General features: G+C 44.8%; 2 protein-coding genes across 5 annotated transcripts in view; both read right to left on the bottom strand.

Moving 5' to 3' along the window:
• TMEM131L (transmembrane 131 like) overlaps positions 1-844 on the bottom strand; it is a 67,699-nt gene extending 66,855 nt beyond the window's left edge. For 3 of the 4 annotated variants that reach the window (XR_016465702.1, XM_031614266.2, XM_031614264.2), the window contains exons 1-2: positions 681-844; positions 435-505 (exon numbers count right to left, since the gene is read on the bottom strand). Coding sequence is in view for 2 of the 4 variants with exons in the window: in XM_031614266.2 (XP_031470126.2) it covers positions 435-505; positions 681-804 (195 nt within the window). In the remaining 2 variants the exon portion in view is untranslated. The remainder of the gene's footprint in view (positions 1-434; positions 506-680) is intronic. The other variant, XM_031614265.2, reaches the window with a different exon arrangement.
• A 13,804-nt stretch (positions 845-14,648) lies between these two features.
• The window catches only part of MND1 (meiotic nuclear divisions 1), a 42,431-nt gene continuing 42,135 nt past the window's right edge, over positions 14,649-14,944 (bottom strand). Inside the window, exon 8 of the mRNA XM_031614245.2 lies at positions 14,649-14,930. Within this exon, the coding sequence (XP_031470105.1) occupies positions 14,824-14,930 (107 nt within the window). The 3' untranslated portion in view covers positions 14,649-14,823. The remainder of the gene's footprint in view (positions 14,931-14,944) is intronic.

Genomic DNA, 14,944 nt, shown 5'->3' with positions numbered 1-14,944 from the left:
GCTTCTACCATTCTCGCTCCTCTTTCCGTGCAGAATTCAACGCATTCTGTTACCACCCGACAAAAGGAGCTCAACAAAACCAAAATGCATCACGGTCCAGGGAGTGACATCACAAATGATGCGTCATTAGGGGAGGGCGGAAAATGGCTTCACCTGAACACTGATTAACGCAAACAGATGCATAATTACCGTGTGAACAGTGGGCATTTACCACGCAAAGGCACATTCGGACAGGCGCGTTCGGGCTTCGCAAATTAAAAAACAAAACTCCACAAAACGACAAAGGGCGCGCGGGCAGAAGGCGGCCAGCTGGGGCCGAGGGCGGAAGGCGTGCAGGGGAAGCAGCCCCCGGGAACATGGACGCCGCCTGGCAGCCCGGCCCCGCCGCCACCCCGCCCCGCAGCCGCTCCGCAGCCGCCCCCCGGCCCCCTCACCTGCGCGGGCAGCAGAAGCTCGCCCTCCTCGGCCTGCCACAGCTCCACCACTCCGGGGATGGGCTCGATGGCTGCGGGCAGAAAGAGAAAGCACACATGTGCCGGCCGCGCCCGGCCCGGGGGCATCGGGAAGGGCGGGGAAAGGGGAGCGCGGCCCGGCTCTTTTGTGTCCCCGCGCCGCCACCGCGGCGGCCGCCCCGGGGACCCGCCCGTCTCCCGCCCCGGCTGCCCCCGCGCCGCGCTCACCTTGCCCCTGCGCCTCGCCGGGGCGAAAGCAGGGCAGGAGGACGTGGAAGACGCCCAGCAAGAGGTTCATGGCCGCGGCCGCGCGGCAGTAGCTACCCTGCTGCGGGTAGCACAGCCCCGCCATGCCGAGCCGCTCCGCGCCGTGCTGCGGCTGGGTGGGGGCAGCGCCGGGAGGGGCAGCGCTCGGACGCCCCGCCCTGCGCCGCAGCGCCCCGCCCCTGGGCCCCGCCGAGCACGTGGGGCGCGCGGGGGGCGCGCAGGTTAAGTCCGGGCCCTGGAGCGCGTCGGGCCCGAGCGCCTCGCCTCCTCGACGGAGCTACGAAAGGCGCTCCCGGCCTTCGCTATTACTTTGAAACGTTTTAACCTATGGGCTTTTTCTAAAATCGGGATCAGCGCGCTGCGCCTCCCTCGCGGAGCTCCCGTCGCTGCGGTACGCCGCCCGCCCCAGCGCTATCGCCCGACGGCAGCGCCGTATCGAGACGCGGCAGCAGCCGCCGAGCCCCTCGATAAGGCTGCGGGTCCCGGGGCACCCCTTCCTCGGCCCCGTCAGGAAACAAGGCGCCACGAGGGCTGCTCCCACCGCTGTGTGAAGGCTGCGGCAGCCTGCTCACCCCGCGGGGCTCAGCCTCATTCCTAGGGACCGATGGGACCCAAAGGCTGCCCTCGCCGTGTGGTTAAGGGATGAGGATGTGCTCCGAAATCCCGACGCAGGTGGGGTGTTGCCTGCCGATGCCTGGCTGTCGCTGTCGGGCCCTGCTACGGGCTGTGTCAGTGTAGGATAAGACAACGTTGGGCTACTACTGTAGTGCAGCCTAGGGAAGACTGCAATAAACAAGAGCATGTTGCCCTTTCTTGTCAGGCAGTATGTTTCAAATGAGCTACTTGCTGTGGTATTGCACTTAAGTGGGGTGCCTAGCCCCAGATTCCCTGCATATGACAGAAAGAGAAGTGAAGACAGCTAACCTTTTTATGTTACAAAGCGGTGTTAGTGCTGTGGTACCACCAAACACGAGGTAATCCAAAAAATATGCTGACATGCACTGTCCTCTTCTTGCCCTGGTCTGCCCACATTTTTAGCACGTACAGTGCATCCACTTGAAAGCGCGGTGGATCCTTGCACACAGCAGGATTTGCGGTCTTCCGTGGGACCCGCTGTGTTACAATAGCATTCAAAGCTTTATAAGCTCCATTTGGTTTCCGAGAACCTATTGGAGCATTGTCTGTGCCTAAAGAGGCATTTAAAACTAAAGAGAAACTTTGAAAGCCTCAGAGACAATGACGCCAGGCTTGTGGTGCAGGATGCGTTCTGGAGGAATGGCATCACACAGAAAGCACAGCGCTGGGCTGGGCCTGTGGTAGCTGCAACATACAGAGCGTTTGGGCTGGTGCTGGGTTCGTATGCCTGTAGGTCATGCATGGGAATAGGGGAAGCGTCCTGCATTCTGAATTCCTCCTGCCCTTTGAGATTAGAGCGCATACATATTTATTGTCTGAGTCTGCAGTGATTTCTGAGCCACTGCTGTGTGCATCTGTAGGTCTTTACGGATAAACAGATGAAAGCTGCTCTGTGCACAGCCAGCCCTGCTGCTGGCCCTGCAGTCTCTGTCCTTTGTCAGGGCCCAGCTGCAGGAGGGATGCTCAGTGTAGCGGGGAAGGGGATGGAGGAGCTGCCATGTGGTTTCATCTTCAACCCAAAAAGTTTTCATACAGGCACAGTACATTTCTACTTACTGGACTGTGTTTCACTGCAGCCAAAATGACTAGAATAAACCTGCTGGGGAAAGATAAGGGGCATGGGAAATGGGAGCCCAAAGGGTTAAACTCAGATAAAGTCATAGAGCAACTAGAACAGCTAGTGCCGCAGTAACTTGGGAAGCCTGGCTGTACAGGGAGACAGCAGTGGTGCATTCAGATACTGATTGTGTGGAAATACACAGCACAAAGCTAAAAATGGCTTCAAAATGCATCTGAAGTGGAAATGCTGCTGTTAAAAGACTGCTTTGACACAGCAAAACATTACTGAAGCTCTTCCTGAAATCCCGAGGGGCTGCTCTCACAGCAGTAACACTGGAGAGCAGCACGTCTGCACTCCCACATGAGCACATGAGGGATTTGCCAAGCGAGATTTGCCCCAGCTGGCCCCACAAGCCATGATGCCATGCTGATGGCTCCCATATGTGTTGCCCAGAGGAGCCGGACAGTTATTTCCTCACAGTTACAGCGTCAAGTGAGTGACATGACACAAAGCTGCAGCCCTCAGTCGGACAGCAGCAGAGCTTCAAGCTCAGGAGCACCACACAGCCTCCAACATGCAGACGGGAGAGAGCCAGGGGAAGCAGCACTCTGTCCCAAGCTTAAAACTGCATCCTCAACTTCATTCTTTCTGATGGTTTCTTTCCACCAGAGCCTTTGCTGAAGCTTGAGGTCCCTCAACACAGCAGGGAGGTCCGAACCACTGCAAAAGAGCAACCTTTTCATGCATTTCTGCAGTAGTGTAGGTAATTGAAACATCTTAATTGCCTTTCAGGCACTAAGGCAGAGAAGCGCTGCACAAAAAACAGAGACTGTTTCAGAACTGCACATATGGTGCTGAGAACGCGCGCTGTGCTGTGCCACTGCCCATGGGGCTGCTTCCCCAAACACTGCACCTTGCGACAGCAACATATCCATCCCAGAGGTGGCTTCTCTAAGAGTGTACATGTTTACAACCTAAACTTGTTTCGTTTCCAGCAAGCAAATTAGAAGATCATTGTACAATATTTCCTCAGGGCCTGCCAAAATAGCCTTCTGTTGGCTGTGCAAACGCAGAAGGATCGGGGCTCTCTTTAGGGTACCAAAGCCCATCATACAAACAATAATAGGCTGTATTTCAGTATAAAAATGTTCACCTTTTACTGTTCAGTGTTGCAGCTTTTCATGTGGCTTTCTGAAGCATTACTTCTCATGCACACTTGCACTTACATGTTTCCTTATTTTTTGGCTCAGTGGAGCAAGCAGTCAGCTTTTCCCTCATTCCTGAGGGATATCAGGTTACAGCAAATGTTGTTCTGCTCTTATACACTTACCCAGTGGCATATTAAAAATGCATATTTTCCATTCAGTTTTCTCCCTGCTGGAGCTGGGTTTAATGCCACTTTTCTTCTCCCCCTCCCTAGGTGCCGTTTACAAGCCACGAGCTTACTCCCAGGTATAAAAGCAGATGCAACAACGTGCACCCTGTTTCACCCCAGCTGGAGTTACAGTCCCTGCAAGTCACCAGAGTGCTAGCTCATTTTTAAGGAAGGAAATTTACAGAGTATCCCTAAGGCTACAGTGTTTTTTTCAATGAGGAAGTCAGTTGAAGGCTGCTGGAAAATAGCAGCAAGGATGGAGGGCAGCTGCATGCTCCCAGGGCACGTGCCGGTGCCAGAGGCTGCTGAAGGACACCGAGCTATGCCAGTAGGCACGGGGTCAGCTTGGAACAGCCTGCTTCTGGAGGGGCTCTGAGGTCTGTTCAGCTGTTACAACTGAGAAGCAAGTTCAAGGGAAAAGGAAAAGCTCACCGGAAATACGGTACAGGCTCACTGAAGCTGTATGCAGAGCTCTGTTGGGCAGTGAGCTTCCATCTGCCTGTTCTCTGGCTGCCACGGAGGTACCTCAGTTCAGCGGTTTCATCTAAATCCTGGAGGAAAACAACAATCAGTACAGTCAGGTATGGTTGATTCCTCTCACATGAGCCGCCTCTTGATTTTGAACAAATTTTGCAGAGGAGAAGAAGCACACATGGAAACCACTGCTAACCCAGCTCTCAATCAGCCTACAAATCCTCTGGGACCTGGAGCAGGTTTGTTCAACTTACTGTCCTGCACACACCTCTGCAGTCACCAGTATAAGAAGCAGCAAATCTTAACAATTCTTCCCTTTTCATTTACAACGAGATTGAACACATTGAGTCATTAAGTACATAAACTTGATTCTTATAGTAATCTCCTATAAATGTGCTAGACACAGTCAACACAGAAATCTTGAGAGGTGATTTATTACCATCGTAATCCCCTGAAATGCAAAAAGGGGGATTGCAACCAGTCTTCTTATAGCAAAAAAGCCTCAGCCTGAAAATATATTTGTGATTTGGAAATTGCCATGTGTGAAGAGTATGAAGTAAGAGGACTAGAGAGAAAGGGACAGTAAATCACATGGACACGATGGCACATTACCACTGAAGCTAGAGAAGCGTGCTTTAAAAGGATTATATCGTCTGTTGGCATAACACTATCACTTAACAGAGCATACAATGAAGCAGATCACTGCTCAGCATGAACTGGTGCCTTGCTACATGGATTTATCTATGGCAGTTGTGGACAATCAAAAACCATTAAACATATATGTTAACTAATGATTTCACCAATGGAGTACACATGGAAACTAAAAGTCAGAAGAGTCATAGGAGAAAATGCTCTAAAATTATATTCATATTATACTTAGATTCTAATATGATTTATAATTGAAAGGAGGAAAAAAGTTGATATTTCTAAAAGGTATTGAAAACATTGGAAACATATATTGTGATCCATACTCCTAGAAGCCAGAGGTAGAAAGTTGGCTTGCACGTACTCTAATTTTTAGCATACTAAGGTTACATCCAGGTTTTCTGCAGCTCATGAATTCTCAGCAAAAGAGTTACAGCAAGGTCTTCTTTCTTTGCTTTATAGAAATGTAAGCACTTCAGCATTTCGAAAGAAACTCAAAAGAGTTTGCCATTTAGCACAAACATGGAAAGAAATCAAAAGATGCCTGATGCAACTTTCTCAGGGAAGAAGAGCAAGAGCTAACTAATCTCTAAGCCTCATGGTAAATATTCTAAAAAAAAGCCTCAAAACCTGGTTTGTTTCAAACTCTCTTTTAAGTAGCTGAAGGCAATGCACCTGTCCATCAAAAGCACTGAAAGCTGAAAAAGATGAATTTAAAACTGAAAAAGGGTGAGATTTTGGTAAACTCCAAGAATGCTTTTTCTGGAAAAAAAATCTGCTTTCCTGCCTGGCTTGTTAACCAAAGGGATTTGGGCTCTGCAAAGAAGCAGTAAGAAAAATGACCTTTTTCTGGACTGTGTACTCCTCCTGTGTTCAGAACCAGACTCAACTGCTCCTGCAATAATGATGATTCAATCTCCTCCTGTCTTTGACAACAGAAAGCTGAGGTGAAGAAAAATACTGCGAAGCCTCTTGTTTATTTGAATTCATCTCAGCACATTAGGAACAAGGCTTGGGACAAATGCAGAAAGATTCCCAGGCTGGGAGTGATTACAGCAGACCTGCAGACAAGCAGGTCCATAAGCATATTGCATGGATCAAGCAGGTCAGCACTGCAGCACTGGGGACATCGGGTGAGTTCAGAGTACACTCAGTGACCTGCCAGGAGGGAAGCAGTAATTAGTTTAAACAAAGAAAAAAACTTTGGAAGTGGTGCTTCCTGTGATGCTTATGAGAACATAGGATCAGGCCAGACCTTTCATTTCATGTCACAACCTAAGCAGCTGTAGCCAAGAGGTCAGATGGAGGGATGCAGAAACTTGACGGGTTTTTACCCATTTTTTCTCCCACTTGGTGAGGAGAAGGGAGACAAAGAGGGACAGGATGGGAGCAGTGGTGAAACTCTTGATGGAAGGGGACAGAGGTGATAGTCCCAGTCCCCCAGAAGTAAATAAGGCTCAAAGGAAAAGGGAATTTCCATTGACTAGGCATAGAACTGCTGAAGGAAATTATTTTCATCCTTTTCATTGACAACAGTTTTTTCCAGTAGCACTGTAATCGTGGAAACTGATTTTAAGAATAACAAGAAAGCATTTGTAGCAGGGACCTTATTTTAAAGAGCAAATGAGTAGCATCTAATTCCCCAACTCATGACTTGGTCAGATAGCCCAAAGAAGTACAATAATGTTTCAAAGTGGTATGGAGCAGCAATGCTATCTGGAGCTGCAGCAGCATCCTATCACAGCGTCTGTACAACCTCTGAAACCACAGGCAGAGCGCTACAAAGGTTTATCTCAAGCCACAGCTGTGGCAGGGCATCGCCCAGTGCCAATGCCAGGCCAGTGAACAACATTCATACACAGCTCCATTAGCCTGTTATTTTGTTCATTTTTACTATGACTGAAAATTGACTGTGGCCAAATTAAAAGGCATGCTTGGCTGGCTGAAGCTAGAGAGACAGTCTCCTCCTAATTAATAATGGGCTTTCAGCCATGTTTTTGTTTCACTTCTTCCTATTTCTGCCACAGGGACAACGGAAGCCCAAGAACAGCCATGTGGCACGCTGCATCTCCCATAATGACATCCCCATAATGGCAGCCATTGCAGGCATGGAGCTGCTAGCACCTAAAAGTTTCACCCTCATTGCACATAACTGAAAGCAAATGAAAGTGACTTCCAGTCCTGGGAGTAACCATGTGAGGCTGCAAGTGATAACACCCATTCACTCCGAGGAAGAAGTCTGTTTTGCATTGATCTGGGATTCAAGCATGAGGTAGAGATAAGAAAAGATATTCCTGGGGGCTCTTTCAGTAACTCCATAGCACATACAAGATGGCCCCTCTGATTTTTATTTACTTGTAAAACCTTGTTTATGTCATCATATAATGGCTTATGGAGCAAAAGCACTCACACTAGAGTACAATCATTTAGCTGCCAAGCTGAAAGCTGCTTGGAGGGTTCATGCTAGGAAATGTGCTCAGCAAGTCAGGAATTAGTGCTTTTCAGTTATATTTTTCTAATTTGGAATGTGGGACAAGACAGGGGTCAGACAATACCTACTCCCTGGGCTCAAGGCTGAGAAGGCCAAGGCCTAAAGAGAATCAAAGAATTTTTATTTTTTTTTATTTTTATTTTTTTACTTCTGAAGTTCCTATCGGATTAAGAGCAAAATCTGCACATCAGTGATGAGCACTTCACAAAAAACTCTGCTTCAGTAAATAGCATAAATACCAAAGAAAGAATAAAGAAAAAGCCTCATAGCTGTAATTTTAATAAAACATTTTAACTTGGAGCTCTGATTTTAAATTATTTTATCTTAACTCCAATCTAAGGACAGAACAGTAAAAGAGTGCTGTTATAGCACCTTTATTTGAAAGGACTAGAACAATTTGGTGGCCTCCAAAGATGGACAGAGAGCTCATTTGCTCCAAATATCTGTTCAGAAAGAGTACTCCCTGGTAGAACTTCTGATGGTAGTTACACCAAAAATGGAACACAGCATGCAGAACTTTTTCCTTTTTTGTTTTTAATTTTTATCTTTTATAACCAAGGATGCTAGGAACATATACCCTATCAAAATCAATGCATAGTGGAGAAATAGAAACAACTCAACTGCTTTCACCAGATGAGACTGCTGTTTTGAAGTTTATGGTATCATGGTATCACTTTATTCTGTACTGTTTCTTATATATATTTCTCCTTCAGATACAATATTAAAGACCAGGGTATAATACATAGGCCTGCTACAAAGCCTTGACCTTCCCTTCCCTTCCCTTCCCTTCCCTTCCCTTCCCTTCCCTTCCCTTCCCTTCCCTTCCCTTCCCTTCCCTTCCCTTCCCTTCCCTTCCCTTCCCTTCCCTTCCCTTCCCTTCCCTTCCCTTCCCTTCCCTTCCCTTCCCTTCCCTTCCCTTCCCTTCCCTTCCCTTCCCTTCCCTTCCCTTCCCTTCCCTTCCCTTCCCTTCCCTCCCCTCCCCTCCCCTTCCCTTTTCTTCTCTTTTCTTTATCACTGATCTCAGGAATTGCCGTTTAAGAATACTGAAATGTGTAATTCATAGAAAGCATTTTATGAGGGAAACAGGCCTATTGAAGAATTTTGTTTATTACAATTAATTGAGGACCATGCAAAATAATAATAATAATAATAATAATAATAATAATAATAATCATCATCATCATCATCATCATCAAAAAGAATTCCTACCATTGGGATCATGTTTTTACCAAACAAATGAACCCAAGCAAAACCACAGTGATTCAACAGCCAAGTACTTTTCCTGTAAAATTGAAAACAAAACTCCTGATCACTAGAATTAGCTTGAGGCATTATTTTGCAATGGTAATGTGAGAAAACGTGGTGTGATGATTTTTTTCCTGTCCCCAAACCCCCATTTTTTTTCTTAAATAGACAAAAAGGGAAAAAAAAAACCAACAATCCTTTTCCTCACTGTAGGCTGTAGAAATGAGATAAACCAGTTTCTGCCCCTCAGCACAAAAAACTCATCTTCAGAGCTCTGCAGGCATTCAGCCCAAAGGCAGGTGCAGGGGGAAGAAGCCCAATTGCAGGTGAATCCCTGTAGGACCCTGTTTCATTGTGTGGGCAGTAGCTCAGACCACCTACACTCCCAACAAATCTCCTTCCTCTATCGGCTTTCTTCAGGGCCATCAGTCTTAACAGTTTTCCTTTTGAGCATCAGCACTGGCACAGTCCAGGTTTATCCTCTGACAAAAGCACTCCTCAGACTGTTCAGAGGATTTGCTTTAGAGATGGTTGCCAATACACTAGTAAGAGTCCTTGAAACAAAAGGCTGGAGACCTCATTGTGGCCTTCTAATACTTGAATGGGGAATATAAGCAGGAGGGGGGATGGTTTACAAGGGTGGATAGTGATAGGACAAGGGGAATGGTTTTAAACTGAGACAGGGGAGAATTAGGTTAGATATTAGGAGGAAGTTTTACTCACAGAAGGTGGTGAGGCACTGGAACAGGTTGCCCAAGGAGATGTGGATGCCCCATCCTTGGAGGCATTCAAGGCCAGACTGGATGTGGCTCTGGGCAGTCTGGTCTGATGGTGGTGATCCTGCACACAGCAGGGGGTTGAAACTAGAATAAGAAAGAAAATTAACCAGCAGGTATTGGTTGAAAGCTGGTTATGATCATTTGATTGGAGATGAAGTTTTTTTCTCAAAAGCAAAATACTTTTCACTAGGTTGGGTGAAGAAATGACCAGATGACCTAATTATTCAGAAGGTGAAGAATGTTCATGTATTTGTGGGGCATTATGAATCTTCTAAAATGACCCTCAACAGTTCAGAAATACTGGTAGTGTTTGGACAGTTCTGCCCTCTTCACAGAATCACAGAATCACAGAACTGTAGGGGTTGGAAGGGACCTCCAGAGATCATCGAGTCCAACCCCCCTGCCAAAGCAGGATCCCTACACCAGGTCGCACAAGTAGGCATCCAGGCGGGTCTTGGATATCTCCAGAGAAGGAGACTCCACAACCCCCCTGGGCAGCCTGTTCCAGTGCTCCGTCACCCTCACCGTAAAGAAGTTCTTGCGCACATTGGTGCGGAACTTCCTATGCTCCAGCTTCTGGCCATTTCCCCTTGTCCTGTCTCCGCACACTGCTGAAAAGAGTCCGGCCTCGCCACTCTGCCCCCCACACCTTAGATATTTATAGACCTGGATCAGGTCCCCTCTCAGTCTTCTTTTCTCAAGGCTAAACAAACCCAGTTCCCTTAGCATTTCTTCATAGGAGAGATGCTCCAGGCCCTTCACCATCTTTGTGGCATCATCTTCTCTTCTTGACATACAGCCTTCTGCAAATACAGCTTCAAGAGGCAAGCCTAATTTATAGATGCCTGCTGTCCTGTGTGGCTGCACAGGAGGAGGCATGTGGTGATGTGTGTTAGTAAGAGGAGTAAGACAGCCATCTGCACAGACTGTAGTGCTTTGCTCGTCATTATTGTAAGCATGCTTCAAAGGAAAATGACAGCAGAGGAATGAAAGAAGGAATAAGCAGAAGGAACACGGAGAAGAGAAAGCTGAAGGGAAAGGCTGCTGCAAAGGTACATTCCTGGAGCATATGAATGTGTATGCATATGTTGTATTTCATCAGCAGTCAATTGCAAACTGAAGAATCAAGCCACTCGCATGACACTGAGTGCTAACGAAGGACTTGGCTCTTCAAGACTGCAGATATGCACACTTCTGGGCTATGCTGACTTTCTACAGCAGCTAAGACATCCCTTCACTGCCTCAATTAAAATTTTTGCAAATTTTGACTGCCATGAAAGCCAGTTCCATCACCACTGCTCCTTGAGTAGCAGAAGTAATGAAACCTGGCTGCCAAGAGACCAGATTCCTAGATCCCCTGAAATTATGCATGTCCAGCCTCATCCCCAGCACTACTGCCAGACCTTTGCCACAAATTTAATCACCACCAGGCACTAAATGCTTCCAGGTCTTTTACAGCCTTCACTGACCTTTCTTGTTCCTCCTCCCACCCCCAGCACACTCCGTCCCTTCAAGTCCCTAAACTAGCAGGTGGGAAAGAGAAAATCTTTATTTATCAGGCAGCCAGCCAAGCAGAACAAATAAACTGTGAACTTGTACTGCAGCCCCTCTGACTACATTTGGCCAAAATTTAAGAATGCTGGAGAGAGAAAAAAGAGAAATGACAGCAGACTTAAACATACAAAGCTCACCTCTGCAAGAAACAAGATAAAGACAAGCACCAGCCAGACCATCTGACTGCTAAGAACATGCTAGGCGAGAGGAACTCTCTGCTTTAAGGAACTCTTGCATTCAGCATCTCAGTCACTGTGACAGGTTGGGTTTATTTTCTAATCGTTCTTCCAGAAGGTTTCACTTCCAGTTCTGTCACTTAGTCAAGGCATCACTGTGCCATTTGCTTCGTAGTCTGGATTTTCCTAGTAAACACTCTAAGCTTAAGAAAGGAAAAGTAATGACATTTCAGGGAGTGCATTAATGAAAGAGTTAGCAGCTGAATTACATCAGAGTCCAGAGCCTTCTGACTGCTGAAATTTCCTTGCTGTGCAAGCACCACAAAGGGAGCTCTCGGGTTCATGTGTGGTGGTGTGCAGGGCATGCATGTAGCTAGCTAAAAGAACAGTTGAACAAGGACGGATTGTTTAGGGCAGGTACACTCAGTGGGCTCTTCTTTACACAGGAAAGATTTTTAAGTAAAGTGAGTGCAAACAAATATTTCATCCTAGGTCTAGGTTTGCTTCACAGTGCCCAATCAATATCAGTACCAAACTTATCCAACACCTCAGCCTTGTATTCTATCTGTAAACTCGTCGTGATATTACTCTGAAAAGCGGGACCAGACAGTGCTCCTGCAAGAGCTGTGGACTGCTCAGAACAGTCATCTTTGGTCTGCACACTTTGAGCTAGTAGCCATTTCATTCTATAAGCCTGGATTGTAGTAAAGACCTGGCCTCCTGCCTCAGCTGTAACAGATGAAAATATTTACCTTACATGGGCAAAAAAGCTACAGCACGGAAAGAAAAAAAGAGGAAGACACACATATAATATAGCAGTGACATAACCACAAGAGTGACAGCACAAGTGAGCACTGTAAAACCACCACTTTCATTTTGACTCTTTAAAAATATTCCAGATTCTATCTCAAGGGAAAAAAAAAAAAAAAAAAAAAGATATAAATTGGGACATAAGGTTGGATCAATTGTTTTCTTTTTTTTTGTTGTTTTTGTTTGTTTGTTTGTTTGTTTTTGTTATAAGCCAATAGCTAATAACATCTCAGGAAAAGGAAAATCATTTTAACTGTTGGTAGTTTGTAACTCAGCAGAAAGCAATCCAAACAATCTCCAGATCATCTAATCATACAAAATTTCACACTACAAGATTTAGAAGAAAATTTTTACTAAGAATAACTTCTAAGAATGAGCAGATTCAGTAGACTGACATTATCTTGGAATATTTTAGAGATACAGATTGTCTCTGTTTGTCTCAGAAAGGATCTGCATTTGCTTTTCCCACTGAATGTCATCTGAATGAAAAATATATAGAATCGTAAGAAAGATATTACAAGATAAATCAGTTCCACTTGGGAAATAAGCATCAGTTTTTGATAAGGCACCTCTTCTTCTTGCCTCCTGTTAACTGAGAAATTTCTGTTCTGTTTCATAAATGGGATCCTTAAGGGAAGAGATATATTCTCCTACCAGGCCTACTAACCAGCATAAGTAAAAGACAGGAGTAGAAAACAGAGTACAACCACATGTCTGTTCTATTCTGTTACTGTAAACCAAAACTCCACAAAATAAATATCACTATAAATTCCTTGTTCTTGAACTAAAGTTTTGTGAACTAAAGTTTTGAAAGTCTTGCTCATGCTGTCTGGCTGCATAACCTCTAAGCAGCTCTCCCGTAAGTACATCTATTTGCTATTTATTATATTCAATAACTTTATTGCAGTCCACCATGCTGTCACTCTACAGACAGGAAGCCATAATATTGCAGCTAACTTACATAGCTAGTCACCTTCATTTCCTTCTTGCATTTGGAAAGCAGCCAAAAACAGCAAAAATCTGTAAGAAAACCCCTTCCCTGCAATGTAAGGCAGCTGTTCCAGGTACCTGAGGAAATCCTCGTGCAGCAGCATCTCCAGACTACAAATTACCTGAGTCTTCTTGATGAACAGAAGCTGCTCCATATAAGAGTGATTCTACAAGGTAAGCTCTATCAACAAATTCAAGCACTTAGCATTGCATGTAAGAACAAGTCTTTTGGGTCATTGTCATCTTGTATGCGGCAAATCTAAACTCTCAAATACACATGTGCCAAGGAGCTTCTCACATCTGCAGATGGCAAAGAATAGGTTAATAGAAAATTTAAAATAAGACATTTAGCCAATCAAAAAAAATCATTTAATAGAGATGGTATAGAAAGAACAAAACATAACCAAAAAGTTCACTTCATTGTTTCACAGCACAAAATCCAAGAGTAAGAAGAGTTAGCCAAACAACATGAGTGTCAGTACTTAGTGTTGACACCATCACTTACCTTTGATGGATTGCACTCAGTTTATGCAGTGAAAAAAATGACCTGGTAAGAACCACTACATTCAACTCTATACAAACCATTTGTATTAAGTTTCTACCAGCTCAATTAATAATATACATTTGATTTTATTTCTAAGACATAAATGTCATCTTTCGAAACACAGAGAAGAAAATGTTTCCATTGCAACAATGCCGTAAGCATGGCCACATTTTACTATGTGTCAGGCATCACATACATTTTCACTAGACAGCAGAATCCTTACTGCTCTAACAGCACACAAGTAAAGTTTTCTATTCACTAATTTCCCAGTAACTTCACTGTCTTCATAGAAGTGAAATGACAGCAGCCAGGAGCATTCTGAAATTCACTGAAATTCTTGGATTTAAACATATACTGAACTACTAGGAAACTCTTTAACTGGAAAAATCACAGGAGACAGGCTTCTGAGCATACCTCTAGCTAAACGTCACCTTTTCACCAGTACTCTCATCTCAGACTTAGTGCTTATAAAAAAGTCAGACACCTTCTAGTGACACAACCTTCTACCTTGCAGAAGATCTATCTGCCTTCTAGAAGGTATAGCTCATATCCATGAGCTATACAGCAGAAGCGTGGTCTCACCATCCATAGCTTTGGGAAGTACAAGAGCAATACTTTCCATCCCGCTTATTGTAGCCATGTGCTGATCAGAGCTAGAAAACAGGAAAAAATAAGAAGTGAAGTGCTAGTAAAAGTTCACCAAACAAGACTGGGACATTACGAAACATATGCATTTTGCTGACCTGCTTTTCTAGTAATGGAATCAGAAAATGTACATAAACCCAAATAGCACTAATATGTCACCAAACTCCCAAGCAGCTCTAGCAATACAACAGAGAATAACTTGAAATCAAACTTGGGTCTTTCTATTCACATCACTGTTTCCTATTAAGGATTATATCTCATATATTTCATTATCTAGATGAGGGAAAAGTTCACTCTACTCCACATTGCCCAGTGGTATTCCCACTCAATTTCAACCTGTTTAAACATAAATCCCTAGAGCTTCTAGGTCTTAGTACCACTCCCAGTTAAATGACAGAAGAATAAAGTCCAGTTTCAGGACTGTGTGATAATTAGTCCCTATAAGCTCTGTTTATTCTTAGTCTGTCTCACACAAGTAATGGAATAATTCACTACCCAAATAGTGAGAGGAAAAGACTGAAATGTGAACATTTTTAGAAGTTTATTAACTTTAACAAAAACTATAAATTACAGGGTGGTCATTTGGTGAAGACACACAAATCCAGACACACAAATATTGCTCAGCTGGCAATTAAGTAACAAACATTGTACAATTGTAGCAGACATCAACTGCTGAACAACTAATCAATGTAATCAAAATCTTCTGGAATTCCAAAACTTTTGTCAATTCTGCTCTCTTCAAATCCAAATTTACGCTTGGCCCAGGACTTAATTGCAAAGATGTTATCTGTAAACAGAATG

Source organism: Phasianus colchicus, chromosome 4, assembly GCF_987193195.1.
Source record: "Phasianus colchicus chromosome 4, bPhaCol1.hap1.1, whole genome shotgun sequence".
NCBI classification, from domain to species: domain Eukaryota; kingdom Metazoa; phylum Chordata; class Aves; order Galliformes; family Phasianidae; genus Phasianus; species Phasianus colchicus.
Note: the sequence above shows the minus strand (reverse complement) of the source record. Positions and strands in the feature narration are given on the sequence as shown.